Source organism: Prinia subflava, chromosome 2, assembly GCF_021018805.1.
Source record: "Prinia subflava isolate CZ2003 ecotype Zambia chromosome 2, Cam_Psub_1.2, whole genome shotgun sequence".
Lineage (NCBI taxonomy): Eukaryota > Metazoa > Chordata > Aves > Passeriformes > Cisticolidae > Prinia > Prinia subflava.
Window position 1 is genome coordinate 77,201,201 of NC_086248.1, and position 14,084 is coordinate 77,215,284.

The window sequence follows — 14,084 nt, forward strand, 5'->3', positions numbered from 1 at the left end:
GCTGGGTAACTCGGCCTCACACCAGGAGTCCCAGTCGCTGTCCCACTGTAGCTGAGGTGGCAGTGCTCTGGATGCACACGTGCTGTAACAAGCACCCCTGAGCTGCAGGGTTCCCTAGCCACCTTTCCTTGCTGTGCATGTGTGGCAGGCCAGCTTTCTCGCCTATATATATATATATATAACTGCTGCTGCATTGCAAGTCCTGCCGTTAGAGTTCTGCACTGCCAGACTTCTAGGATTATGTTTTTGAATACGGAACATTTTTTATACTTATGCTAAATTCAGGGAAAAAAAGAAGCCAACATATCCATTAATTTTCTAAGCATGAAGTGGTTATTCTCAAGTACTTAAAACGTTTTCCGGTGGCAAGCTTGGTTTAGCAATTAGCACTGTGAAAAGATATCCTTTGAAGGACACTGATAGATATTCGTGCGTGGTTATGTTCAGAGCCCACAAAAGGGATGTACTTTTCAGAATTAACAAGTGTTGATGCAGATATAAATTCTAAGTGAGAGAAATGGAAGTTGCACTGTGCTTGTAATGCTTAGCTTGCATGGAGCTAAATGTGAGGGGGATATTTACAAGTTCCAACGTTAAACATGTGTAGAAATGATTGGAATTGCAGCTGTTGAGTGAAATTCAAATATTCTGTCTTTAAAAGTCTAAAAGTTACTTGTGTAAATCTTGCCAAGTCACATTAAACTCCTCACTTAATAGAAATAAGGGGATATTTTTTCGTGCCTGTCTTGGATAGCGGGAATTACCCTGTGAAAGCATATATTCCTTCCATCAACCATAAAGGAAGCATGCAAGGAATATATTATACTCATATAGCCAACATTTTGGTGCTTAAATGCATTGAAATGAATCTCACACAACTATACCATTTGGGGAAAGATGAAATTTAAAATGCAAAGCATGAAATAATGCTGCAAACGTATGGTGGAAGATACAGCACACAACCCTGCAGTGGCTTGTGACTGTGGCCAGCGAAGACATTTTGTGATTTCCTTTGATTCTCTGAGTGATCTGGCCAGGGCACCTCCATGCAGGTGCTGGTAGGCAGGAGCACTGGGACAGCCCCTTCTCCGGGCATTGGGCATCTCCCTGGGGATGGGCCTGAGCACGGTCCTGGCTGGGCCCATGGCTGGGGAGGGCAGTGGGACACCAACCCCGCGCAGTGACACGGGGCCCTGGCTGGGACAGGCTCCAACAGGGAACCCCATCCGGGCTCCAACTCCCCTGTCACTTCTCACGTGGCTCTATTTGGAGCAGCTGTCATATGCTGCTTCCGTTTTGCCATTTTATGCAACATTAAAGGCTTGGTTTAATTTTTTGTTTGCCTGCTCTCTGAAGAACATAAGTCATACAGAGGGATAATTTTAACAAAAAAAAAAAAATGAAGCTAATTCTATCTGAGAAAAAATATGTGAAGATTTGTGTAATTAAATTGGTAGTAGTTAGAATCATCGTTTAATTACAAGCGTAGTTGAAAATGTGTGTTCAGACCAATGGAAATCAGGTCATTTATGATGCTAGGAGACTTCAAGCCATCCTTTCTAAATTCTGCTTCTTTATTCTTCTCTTGGAGATGCATGTACTCATATGAATGGATTAAAAATATGTTTATGAAGAGACTACCACAATGTAAATTGCAAGTTTACATTTACAAATTTCTGTAATTTTAAATGGACCTTTCATGCATAAGTGCAGCATTTGGAGTTAAATTATGAAGCAATATGGGAATCAAGTAACAACAAAATTGTTCAAACAAGTAAACTGCTGTATGATGGAATGTGCTGAAGCAAATAAAAGGATTAAATTTTGTTATGTAATAAAACTTCAGATAGAGGCAAAGAAATTACTTGTTGTGACTTTATAAAGCTGCTGGTCCTTTGAACTGGGCATCATCCCTTCATCATTTTCCTGCTTAGGCTCATTCCTAAAAGATCAAATTAGTTTTGTGTATCTGATTGCTCTAAGGTCAATGAAGCTATGACAGAGCTGAAAGTAGTATAAAAGTATTAAATATTTGCATCAGTTTTATATTTCTTTTATCTTGCTCTGCCTTCATAGTTAGCAAGAACCTGTAATAGTCACTGTAGCTGAGAACATATTAAACATACAGGTTTGAACGTGAACTGAAAGAGGCAACAAACAGGAAATTTAGCTGCCATTTTATCAGTCTGCAGGTATCCTCAATCCTGAGTTTTGGCTTCTGATTAAAGCCAATTGTCCATGCTTTTGCTCTGTTTCCTTTCAACTCTCTCATAATTATTTTTGATTTTTTTTTTATATTACTGTGTTTGGGATTATGTCTGTGGAAATTTCCTGAAGGCTTGTACTTTTCACGTAATAATTAGGAAGAGGAAAGTGAAAATTTTGCTAATTGTTGAGACCATTCATTATAAGGGGTTCTGTAGGATGGAGGACATAAAAACTAATCCTCAAAGCATTCTATACAATAGCAGAAATCTGTAAAGTGCAGTTTATTTATGTCATTTGGCATGTGTTAGTTTTGCATCAGAAACCTAGAAAATACACGTTACTGTAAATGTTTGGTGTGTACAGTTTGCCAGTGCATCCATCGGGTGCTGTGCTTAACTACCAATAATTTTCAAATTTCCATGTGTGTTTCCATATACATTAATATGTTGGTGGATATATGGAGGAATTTGTGGGTGAGTTAAAAACTAGTTCCTGATAGTTTTGAGCAGAAAGGGGTTTTTTTAAATCTCTTTATGTTTTGTTTATGGAATGGTCGTTTGTCATAGCTTTTGTCTCTATTCACAGTGCAGGAGTTCAACATAATCCAAGACTTTTTCAAAACTCAGAGATATCTGGTAAAAAATAGGTTACAGTGTTACAGCATTTTTACAAAGGTCCACTTATAGAAAAGAAGAAATTAGAAATAGGAAACATCTGATATATACCCAGAAATATTTAAAAAAAAAAAAAAAAAAAAAAAAAGGAAGATTTCTTTTTTTTCCTGAGATTATTGCTTCTGAAATGTGACAATCTGAGATGACTTCTTACAGACAGCAGACTGTTAAGATGTGTCAGTACAATTCAATATTGTCTGCATTTGACATTTCTGAACTCATTGATGAAAAGAATCATGCCAACAGTGACATAGTTTTAAAGCTCTCTCTCTTTGCTAGTAACATCAGAATCTGTTGTGTAATCAGCTAAGCAAGATCCAGTGAAAATCTGAACTATGAAAAGATTGAAAACTAGGTTGGGCAAGTCTCTGAAAAACAGACTATTCAAAATATTGCATTTGGAAGAAGATGCAGCAGTGGATGACTCGTAACATTTAAACACGCATGTTTTTCGTAGAATCATAGAACAGTTTGAGTTGGAAGGGACATTTAAAGGTCACCTATTCCAGCCCCCTGCAATAAGCAGCAACACCTTCAACTAGGTCAGGTTTCTCAGAGCCCTGGTAGCCTGACCCTAAAAGGCACAACCCTTTCGAGTGTTTCACCACCCTCACCATAAAAACACTTATTTCTTATATCCAGTCTACATCAACCCTCGTGCAGTTTAAAGCCATTACCCCTTGTCCTTTCACCATAGGCCCCATCAGGTTCTGGAAGGCTGCTATAATGTCTCCCTCAAGCCTTCTCTTTTCCAGGCTGAACAATCCCTATTCTCTCACCTTTCCTAATAGGGCAGGTGCCCCAGCCCTCTGATCTTGGGGACCTTGCTCTGGACCCACTCCAACACATCCACATCCTTCTGATGTTCTGGGGACCCCAGATCTGGATGCAGCACTGCAGGTGGGATCTCACCAGAGCACGGCAGAGGGGCAGGATTGCCCTCCTCTCCCTGCTGCCCACGCTGCTTTGGATGCAGCTCAGCACACGTTTGGTTTCTGGGCTGCAAGTGCTCCTTGCCAGCTCATGCCCAGCCTCTCACCCCCAGCATCCCCATGTTCTTCTGGGCAGGACTGCTCTTAATCCATTCATCCCCAGCCTGTATGGAAGAAAGAGAGGATGCATGTAAGGAGTTCATAAAGGGGAGATTATCACACCACTTAAATGTGAGGGCAGAACTGGATGGATTTCTAGGGGACAAAAACGGTACTCAGGAAATATGATTTCAAGGAGAATGGAGAGAAAAAGTTCTTGCTAGGGAAGAAAAAGGAAATCTTCCAATTTTAAGGAGTTTAGTGAATAGTAAATTGGAAAGGGTAAGAGAGAAGAAAGAAATACTTGATTGAAGTAGAAGCTGTAAAACTCCAAAAAGCAGAATGTAGTTTAGTTGGTGTTCTAAAGCTAGCATCTGTCAAAGATTAACAGGCAGAATTACATGAAATCATAATTATCCTCTACACTTAGAAATTCCTATGGCCGTATGCAATCAATGCAGATATTTTCAGGAAAGAGCACGTGCAAGAAAATATATTGCTAATTATGTAAGAACCTGAGGCTAAGAGAGAGGAAATATGTTTTATATAATAAATTGTGATTTGAAACACAGAGAAGAAAACAGTTCTGGACTACAGCTCAGGGCTCAGGTCAAGAAATTAGTGAGAGAGAGTTGGATGAAGACATAAATCTCAGTGAGAATACAAGAAAGTGCTGGGTAGTAGTGATTCTGTAGTAGGAGTAGCAGGATTATTAAGTTCATTGAGAAACAGAAAGAATAAACAGCACGGAGAAAATGAGAAAAGAAATTCAAAAGTGATACACAGGTTGTGGTTCTAGAGGTTGAGAAGAATAAAATCTGATCACTTAGCACTAAAACACACATTCAGATATGTGAATACCCTTGTGCATGGGGAAGAGGTGGGTGAAAAGAAGCCTGTAAGAACATCATAGGTTTCATTAAATGGAAGAAATACTAATGTTTACATAGAGACAATTCATTAATAGGCAATTCTTACTATATGCTTAAACCTGGGCCAACTTCAAACCTTGTCTTACCTTTGTAAGGGTTTGCTGATGAAGTTGTGTAGATGGTGCATCTTCACCTATTCCTCCTTGGAATGAAGATTAAACATTTACCAGTAAAGGCTGACTTGAGTAACATTTAAATCAGTTCTCTAAGTGGAAAAATTATGGGAATAAAAGACTTGTACTACTGTAATTATGTCTATTGTTCATTTTTTGCCTTTTTAGTTATGTTGCTTTCAAGTGTAGTCTTTTCCTTCTGCATCCCTAAGACAGCTATGACAACAGAAGGTGTGAGTGCAGGCCATGTCTCATTGGTCTTGAGTAAAACTGTGGTGCTGGTTGAGACTTCCTGATGGCTACATCCAAATTCATTTGTATTCTTTCAATGGCAGTCATTAAGAGTGAAAGGTAACTATTTGTAGTAGCATCAGCAGAAAACCAGGTTGTTAAAGACCATGGTTCCTCCCATTTTCTGGGAGGAATTATGCTCTTAATTCCTTTTAAGAAATTTTCTCTGTTTACAAAGAGATGCTTCAATTTATGGTAAAAAGAGTAAAGCCCAGATAGCTTGCGTAGTCTGCACTTTCATCCCTTGTCAGGAATTAGTCTAGCAGTAAATGACAAAAGTCATTTACAAAAGTAGTGTACAGCAGCCTTGGATTTCATGTCCAGGAAGGTAACCACCATCTGAACAGGTCACTAAAGTGCATGGCAGCTAGCAAGACATATTCTTTCTTATTGGTTGGTACAGATGTGAAAGTTTGTAGTGATTGAAAATTAATCTCATTGCAAAATTCTGGTAAATCACTCCTCTGCCTGTGTTCTTGGTTTGTGTGTTAACACTGGTGAGTAACAGCCATACATATGTGAAATGGGTTATATTTGTGACAACCAAAATTAAAGTGATCTGTGGGGCCTATTAAATCCTTCAGGGAATCAGGAAAAGCATGTATTATTCTTAGAAATAAGTCCAAACCTGTTGTGTGAATCAGAATTCAGCTTTGGGCAGCTCCAACATTTTGATGTGAGATCCTCTTTTAACAGGCTTTTTGGCTTATACTAAGGGTTGGCGGTATCTGGCAGACAGTGCTGCCCTTTTCATCTTGCTTTTGTTTGTAGTCCTTTGGGGAAAGGGCTAAAATATTCGGAATATAACCTTTCTAAGTGTTCTTGGTAGCATGCTCAGAAATGTGGAAGGATTATTTGATAGATGGTTTTCAGTTTTCTGGTGCCTGCAGAGCCATAGCTAATCTTTCTAATCTTCTTTATCTAAGGTAATCTGTATATTCTATCATCTCTGCATCTATGTGTCTTATGCGGAAAATGCACTGACAGAAAGCTCTAAAAGGCCTATTTTTGTTTCTTTCCAACAGCTGGCTGTCCAGATTCCTTGATTAAAGAACTTCATCACTTCAGGATTCTGGGAGAAGAACAGGTGAGTTAGCATCTCAAAGGCAGCGTCTTAACGTCGTGAAAGATAGACGCTAATGAGACAGTTTCATCTCTCTCCAGGGAAACAGAGTGTATCTCATGACCTCCAAAGACCTGAAATGTGGAGGAAAAAAACACACAAGAGTTATATGTGAGATCGGGGTTTTTTTCATTCTATCCATCAGCCTTGACAGATTATTAATTGGTACATCTGCTACCTGCCTCGGTTTTTTGGCTTTTGACTACAGCAGTAAACAGACTCTCTAAAGCAGCAGACAGACAAACAATCTGACTAGGGGATTGGTACTTATGGCTACTCATGATATTATCCATCCCTTTGTGTGTCCTTTTTTCTCTTTTGAAAGAGTGATTCTCATAATTATAGATGTGCTTTGCACTTAGAAAACTATTTCTGTAGAGGGACCTTAGAAAAGCATAAATGCAGTATGCTTTACAACACTAACAAGAAGGTCAGTTACTATTTTGTCAGTAATGAAATAAACATACAGAGGTATGGAGAAATGACCTTTTAAATTTTGGGACACAAGTTGAATTTTGAAGTGCTCAATGCTTCTGAAATTCGAGTTGTCTTTTTCTCCGAAGTATCCCTCCTAAGGTAGTGGTTACAAAGCCTGACTGCATGACACACAGCTGAAGGTGCTAGGAACCAAGGGTCTGAAAGCCCAGCATTAGTGTGCTGTACGTGACAATAGCCACATCTTTTAATGAACCTGGCACCAAGGGACTTGCACAAGGTTGTATGAGGGCTGTGACAGACATAGGAGCAACTCCTAAGATGTTAATTCAAAATCTTATGTCATCATTATAAGATCAGATTGTATTGTCAAGAACACCCTGTTGCTTCTCTTTTCCCTGTCACGCTCCCTGTTTTCTTATAATTATGGCTGCTGTTACAATTTCTAGGCCTCCAATTTCCCTCCACCAGCTCCCCACTTCCGTTGTTGTAAAGAGTCACAAGGCATGTTTCTCAGGGACACAGATACGGGAAGCAGGAATCTGTTGAGGAAGAGGGAATAAAAGAAGTTACGACCACGATTGATGGGGTCAAGATTAGAGCTACGTGATTAGAGCTACCTGACAAGTGGAGGGCAGAGTGAGATGAAGCTTGGGTGGAATGAAGAGATGGGGTTGTTTCATGGGAGGGTTGGGAGTAGAAACCAGAATGATAAGGATAAGGGTCTGGCAAGGAGCATGGTCCAAGGGCTGGAAGGGAATGACCAAATAGAGAAGCTTGCTGAAGAGACTGGTAAATAAAGGGAAGAGGTGAAGCTAAGCAGTCCAGGAAGAGTGGAACAAGAGGAGAAAATTGAAGGAAAAGGAAGGAAGAGCTAGACCAAAAGACTGCAAGCATGAGAGAGAGGACTGAATCAGACAGACTTGACAGCTGCCCTGGAAAAGCCCCAGAATGGAGCTGTGGACCTTAGCCTGGCTAATGACCACTGACAGAGCAATGTCTAACTGATGGACTTCCTTTGCAAAGAGTGAACATTGTTATGAGGCTTGAATTATTCCATTAGCTCATACAAGTATAAGGATTGTTGGAAATATATTCTGTCCCTACAAAAAGCATTGTTATCATGAGTCTACTGAAGACCACAGTAGCTTTTGTTTGAAGTTAGTACACACTTTGATATTCAGGAAATAAATTGGTGCAAAACAAAGAAAAAAAATCTAAATGAAGGAGGAAAGGAATTTCAGGCAAAGTCCTTATGCGTGTGACTATTTCTTACATTTATTTAGTTATATATTTGCTTTTTTAAAATATCTAAAATGTTTCTTTTTCTGTTACATCTACTAGCTAGAAAAAATTCATAATTAATTATAATTATAATAAGTCTGTTTCATTCAGACTCCTTACAATTTCAGTATTATAAACCATCATATATTTTCTCCCACTCTAAGCAATAGCCAAGGAAAAATAGGGACATGTTCCTGATTCATATCCAATCTTGATTTATTTTTAAAGTGCTTATGTGTTTAAGGCCAGATTATAAAAGCAGAATGGACTGTTGTGATAATCTGTTCTGATCTACTTTAAAATACACATTACATGACTTTTTGGGATTAATTCTTGTTTAAACTGCAGTATATTGCCTAGAAAAGCATCTATTCTTTGTTTACAAATCACTTGCAGACTTTAGATCCTATTATACCTCTCAGTAGTGAAAGACAAAATATTCCCAGCTTCTTGCCTTTCCTCCACTCCACTCCCATTCCTCAGAGTTTAAGCAAAAAAAACCCCGGTGTCCCTCTTTTGTTCACTGAGCATTTGTTTCCTGTAAATAAAAATATAAATAAACTGACCATATAAATCCTCATATAAATGTAAATACTTACCATATGTAACGTTTGTTGATGTCATTAGGAAAGAAAGGTTTTGAGTGGCTTTCAGGATCAAACCTCTTGAAAACGTATCTGCCCATCTATCTGAAATATCTTTACATAAATGTAAGCATTAATGAAAAACTAATGCTGAGAAATAGAAGTGTGAAGAGTTGATGATTAATATTTTCTTAAAGGAGTTGTATAATAATAAGACTCTTGTTCAAATAATCAAACTTCTTGGTAGTCTCCTGGACATGTAAAATTTCCATGTTTTCTAGTCCTTTAGGAACATATATTATGGGAAATTTATTCCAGCTGGAAAGTCTATGTTTTAAGGTTCGGCCAGTGGCAGTGAGATAGTTTTAAAGAGGGAATCAGTTCTGGGCTTTATGGAAGGGCAGAATCATAGTCTGCATAGTGCAATAGAGGAATACAAGCTTCCCTGGTACATGGTATGCATGTGGATACCTGACTTACCACGTAAAACCAAATTCCAGGGTAACTGGCTGAAAATGCAGCACAAATACACTCAGCAACAGATTGCTGCCCCACTTGATACTTGGCTCTTTGAGAGGACGACAGATAGTCTGACCCAAGTAGAGTTTCCAGAAGCAGCTTTGTCTGGTTTCTTTTGGACCCCCTTGTCACAGACTCCCCCAGTCCACAAAAGTCGGTACAAGACAAAGTCTCCTGCACATGGAGTCCCAGGAAGGTAAAGCCTGAAGCTTTCTAATTGCCCAAAGCTTTGCTGAGCTTTCTCTTGCAATTTTCATAATTCATTTCCCCTATCTTAATGGGTTCAGCCCAATCTGCTGGCTGATTGCTCCCTTTCTTAAGTATCTGAGATACAGTCAGGATAGGATTGAAAGATTTTGTAAGTGGGAAACTATTAAAAAATAGCACAAGGCAAGAAAGTCTCCCACAGTAGCCATTTGCCCTGCCAGGCTGGCTGCCTCTGCAAGTAAGTGTTTCTACAACACTTTCTACTATCACTACAAGTAGTGATAGTACAAGCTGCTTACAAATATGTGCTAAACATGCACCAAATATGGGCTCTGTTCAGATACAGTGGAAGGCAGGTAATTCTACAAACAAATGCCAGGGACAGCAGAGAAAACACCCCAAGCATAAACACCACAATATACCAGCATAGGAAGATGACTTGCAGTGAACTGTTAGGGAGTTTCCCTAATGACTCTGTGAGAAACTTCCCTCTTGTCCCCAAAGTGATAAAAAAAATCTTGTTTAATTGTTTAAATGGAATATTGTGATACATGAATAAAATAGCAGCTACATCTGAAGGCTGGAAGGGAAAACAAATGAGAGCAAGAAATCTGCTGCTATACCTGAGTGCCCCCAACAGGTCACAGCACAGATGAAGCAGATGACTTGCTAGTGGCAGGAGAGGAAGCTGATAAGTAATGTATAGCTGCGCTTCTCTGTTACATCATCTGCTCTGACAACTTTGCAGAATGTATTGGCCAGTTCCCTGATATTTTGACAGGAGAACGATCAATTTTAACAGATCTCTCCTATCAGCTGCTACTGAAACTCATATCACTGCTCACTTTTTTTTAGAACTGTTGTGAGCATTTATATCCCTGGAATCTGAACAAGCTTGAATGGGGATAGTTCGGGGCGGGGGGGGGGGCTTGTTTGCTTGCTTGGGGTTTCTTTGGAATTTTGGGTTGTTTTGGGGGCATTTGGTGGTTTTTTTCCCAGATTTCCTTGTAAGTTAGGGAAAACTTATGCAAAGGAATGCCCTACAATACCCTGTTTTGAAAATCTGCAGATGCAAGTCACCATGCTCTTCAAAGGTGGTGTGGGCTTGTGCTAGTGAGCTGTAACTTTAGGAGATACAGAAATCAAAGATGATATGAACACAGCATGGTTAGAGATCATTTAGCATTAGATGAGGTTTGGAAGGATTTTGTGTACAATGTGTGGGTGTGAGAGGGCTGCTTTTTTTTTTTTTTATTGCAATACTTGCTAGGGAATTTTTTTCAGATATCTGCTACTGAATATTCATGTAAAGTCAGTCTTAAAGTAATTGATATATATTTACCCATTCAGGCAAAAGTAATGTCAGATGACAATTCTAATTAATCAGCTCAGTTTAGTATAGGAAACTGTCAAATAAGATCAACAAATTGCTTCTGAAGTATTTCTGGGTTAAGACTTTTTTATAACTTGACTTGGAAAAAATCTAAGCTACATCTCAGTAATTCTAATCAATTAAAGAACAAAATAAATTTTCACTGAATGATATCTCCACTTCATAATTATTAAGCCAAAGCTATTTTTTTGGTATTCTAGAACCTTTATCTTTACAAGTGTAGTTTCTTACACCTCTGCTGCTTCCCACCCAGTCCCCTGGCTTCAGCTACTGTTCAGTGTAAGTGATATCTACACACATCTCAGTTCCTGCCGTTTTTACATCTCTTTTTTCTCTCCATCTCATTTGGCTCACCTTTTGGATTTGTCACCGCAGTCCTGTCACTTGCTCTCTAAGACTGAGCTACTGCATTTAACCTTTTATCCTCTTTACACCACCTTTTTTTTTAATGGCTGGAATGTCACAACAAACTTTATAGTCTTGCAACTTCATATGACACTAGTGATATGCCTCTCTTGCCTCTTCCAGGCTGTGCCTGCCTGGAATGTCTCCTAACCACCTTCTTCCCTCAGTCAGAGGTAATTGGGATTCATGTGAATTCCTCTGTTTTATCATTTCTGGATTGTCATAACTTTAGCCTTTAAGTTCTTGTCATAAGCAGGATATCTCAACATTCTTACACTTTTTGAACTAATTGTACATTAGGCTAGTAAAAGTCGCTTAGTTTTGGTTCAACAGCTGAAATAAAGAATGAAGACAAAGAAAGTAGAAAGTACTTAGTCAAAACTAATTTGAAAGAATTTTTTTTCTGTCAAAACCAAAAAAAGTGTGTCATTTTATATGGAATTTTTGTACAGAATTAAAATTTCTCTTCCACCCAGCTTTTATTTAATTCACAGGGAAGGTTTGAACCCCAGTGTTCAGGATCTCAGGTGCATGTGGAAGTTAGGACTCCTTCCCTCCCTTGGATAGCTTTGATGAGCTTTTAGGAAATATGCATGTGTTCACTGTTGTGACCTGGGAATTGGGAGCCAGTATCTACTGCACTGAAACTCAGTTCCACAGTTTGCAACAGCATCAGCTGAACAGATTTCCTTGCATCAATTATAGCCTTGATGGCTGTCCCTTGTAGCAGGAAGAGGAATGTGCATTTGAACTCCACAAGGGTCAGAAGAAACCAAAGGTTTATCTCTGGCATTCAGTCTGTTCAGACTGATCCCCCAAATACCTGCTGGAAGATCACAAACTTCCAGTAGTTTGTAAATACAGTGCTAACCCATACGTTGTACTCAGTCCCCTTTCTTCATTGTATCATTTTGCCCCTCATATATTCATTTTGATCTCAAATACAACCTGCTCCAGTATCCTCTGTTCTGTACTTTCTCTTTTCATGTTCATCACCTGGTGCTTGCTTTCATATCACTCTGTTAACTGCAATCTTTCTTTTTTCCTCCTCATCTCTACCCCAGTTTAGTTTTGTCTGTGAGTTGTGGTGCTTTGGTCTGGTTAGAGGTTTCTTATCTAAATATTTTCTTCAAACTACTGCCTTACCCAGTTTGCCATGACTCTCCAGTCAGGCAAATTCCAGCCCTCTAGAGGTGGTTGGTCATCTTTCTTGTCTCCTTGGGTGCTTCTGTGGTAACAAGGACCTGATGCTCTGAACTTGCTCTTGCTGACCAGGGGCCATCAGAGAAGCCCAAAAACTAAGGAAAAATAAATTAGAGGTGCTCCATGGAGAGTCATGTCAGTCCATCACTTTTTAATCTGTATTTTAGATGACACATTTGTAAGTATTTTTACTAGTCTAAGGAGTGCCACTGGTTTTGTACTGTAAGTTGCCTAATTACATTATGGAACTAATTCTTGCCGTTTTTGTACGTGCATAATACATATAAATAAAGTGCTTTAGTCTACATTATGGACCAATAGTCTCCACAATCTAATTTTGAAACACACAGATGGTTATTTGATTTATAGGAGCAGTAAAAATAATCTGACTCCAGAAAGCAGATTTGCTTTCCTCTGAGACTTTTACATGCAGTTAAAGAAACAAGTAATTGAATTACATTTCAGAGATTTGGGCTTTACATCTACTGTTATACTTTTGTGCAAAGTTGTCTGCAAGGCTGCTACTGAGCAGATGCTTTTAGAAGGGGGGAGAGGGGAGGGAAAATGAAGAAAACAATACTCAAATTGTAAAAGCAAAATTAAAATGGCTCAAGGCATACATGCTGTGGCAGGGGGATTGGAATAAATGACCTTTAAGATTCCTTCCAACTTAAACCATTCTATAATTCTATGATATTAAATCATAATTTGTAAATTAATTGACATGGCCAGGAATCACTGTGTTCATGAAATGTGTTTTGCAGGAGTTTTGTGCATCCAGGAGCATTTCAGTTTCGTTTTGGCATCTGAATCTCAATGTAACTGTAGTTAATCTGTTATTCCCATGTCAGCCCAGAGATTTCATTTATGTTACCCTTGATTTACAACATCAAATGATTGAATTTCCACTGCTTGAAAACCCAGTATCGTTCTAAGACTCAAGGGAAACCATCTCAACCTGGAAAGCGGAGAGCAAGGAATAAATGGTTACAATTATCCAGCCTCCATGTCTATGTCATACTGTAATTTATAAACTGAAGGCCCTGACAAGCTCTACAAAGATTGCACAAAAGAACTTCATTCATGCTCCAAATACCATAAGTAGAGCTTATAAGTAGAGCTTTTTCCACTCCAAATTTTATTCCCTGAAAAGCATAGATTTGGGCTGAATGGAACAATTCACAATTCGAGGGGAAGGTTCACAAATGGATGCAGTTTTCTAATTTGCAGAGAGCAAACAGAACGTTTTACAGCTACTTTCTTCGATACCTTTAGCTGTCTTAGCACCAATGTGTTAGAATAAATTGTATTTATGAAGCTTTGGGGGTTTTTTCCCAAATAGGCATCTAAATATATGGTTCTGGGGGAATCCAGCAACTATTTACCAACCTGTATTTCTGAGGACTTTATTACAGTAGCACGTAGATGCCTGACATGCTTTGGCCAGAAGCTGCTTTGTAGCAGCAGTAGAGGGTGGTGATTTCTGTGTAATTTTGTGCCACTCATTACCATAGTATTTGACGTTCTCATGACTATTAATGGATTTTGCCTCTTAACATTACATTGAAATCAGCAAGTATCACTCTTCCTCTTTACAAACGGGGAACTGATGAGGAGCATAGATTAAATGATTTACATGAAAGCCACAGGAAGGCTGTACTGCTGCCAGGAATGAAATCAAG

The 14,084-nt window shown here is 38.9% G+C and overlaps 1 protein-coding gene across 2 annotated transcripts in view; it reads left to right on the top strand.

Moving 5' to 3' along the window:
- Positions 1–14,084, top strand: part of PRKN (parkin RBR E3 ubiquitin protein ligase) — a 685,495-nt gene that overhangs the window by 551,327 nt on the left and 120,084 nt on the right. For both annotated transcript variants that reach the window (XM_063390620.1, XM_063390621.1), the window contains exon 8: positions 6,275–6,336. In XM_063390620.1, coding sequence (XP_063246690.1) covers positions 6,275–6,336 — 62 coding nt within the window. The remainder of the gene's footprint in view (positions 1–6,274; positions 6,337–14,084) is intronic.